The sequence below is a fragment of the Propithecus coquereli genome, unplaced genomic scaffold (assembly GCF_000956105.1).
Source record: "Propithecus coquereli isolate 6110/MARCELLA unplaced genomic scaffold, Pcoq_1.0 Scaffold8043, whole genome shotgun sequence".
Taxonomy (NCBI): Eukaryota; Metazoa; Chordata; class Mammalia; order Primates; family Indriidae; genus Propithecus; species Propithecus coquereli.
This window is the reverse complement of record NW_012154223.1, coordinates 12853-13329: the sequence shown is the minus strand read 5'-3', so window position 1 is coordinate 13329 and position 477 is coordinate 12853. Positions and strand designations below refer to the sequence as shown.

General features: G+C 39.4%; 1 protein-coding gene across 1 annotated transcript; it reads right to left on the bottom strand.

Annotated features, from left to right (window-relative positions):
• Position 1: 1 nt before the first annotated feature.
• On the bottom strand, positions 2-139 carry LOC105825552 (BBSome-interacting protein 1; the record flags this gene model as incomplete). The annotated part of the gene is made up of 1 exon (XM_012663394.1): positions 2-139. A coding segment is annotated over exon 1 (138 nt), but the record flags the coding sequence as incomplete, so codon positions are not given.
• Between the last annotated feature and the right edge of the window lie 338 nt (positions 140-477).

Genomic DNA, 477 nt, shown 5'->3' with positions numbered 1-477 from the left:
TTTTCTCCAGTTTTTCCAGAGTCAGAGATTTTAAGGGTAAAAGTTTGGGTTTACACAGCACCATTGTGGTTACATCTTCCACAGACAATTGCCCTTGTTTTGGAAGAACTTCCCGGAACATTGACTTCACTTCCACCATATCTTAATTACTGGATACAGTTAAGATTTTCCTGAAAATTCTGGTCTTTTTTCCTGCAGCTTTAGGCATCCAACCCGATATTATCAAGGTGACTGAGAGTTCTTGACTCAAGCCTACAGAAGGAAAGAAGCATCCCTCTGAGATGTTGCCCGTCTCAGATTTGGGCGAAGGAAAAACCTACGTCACTCTGGAAACAGGAAGCCAGGAAATTCCAGTCCTTTCTATTTTTATGCTAATGTTTAGCTTTCCTATATAGTACATTATAATGGGATTTTAAATATCTCATACTTATCATCTACTAGGTCAAAGACTACCTCTCTATCTCCCCCTTACTTCTA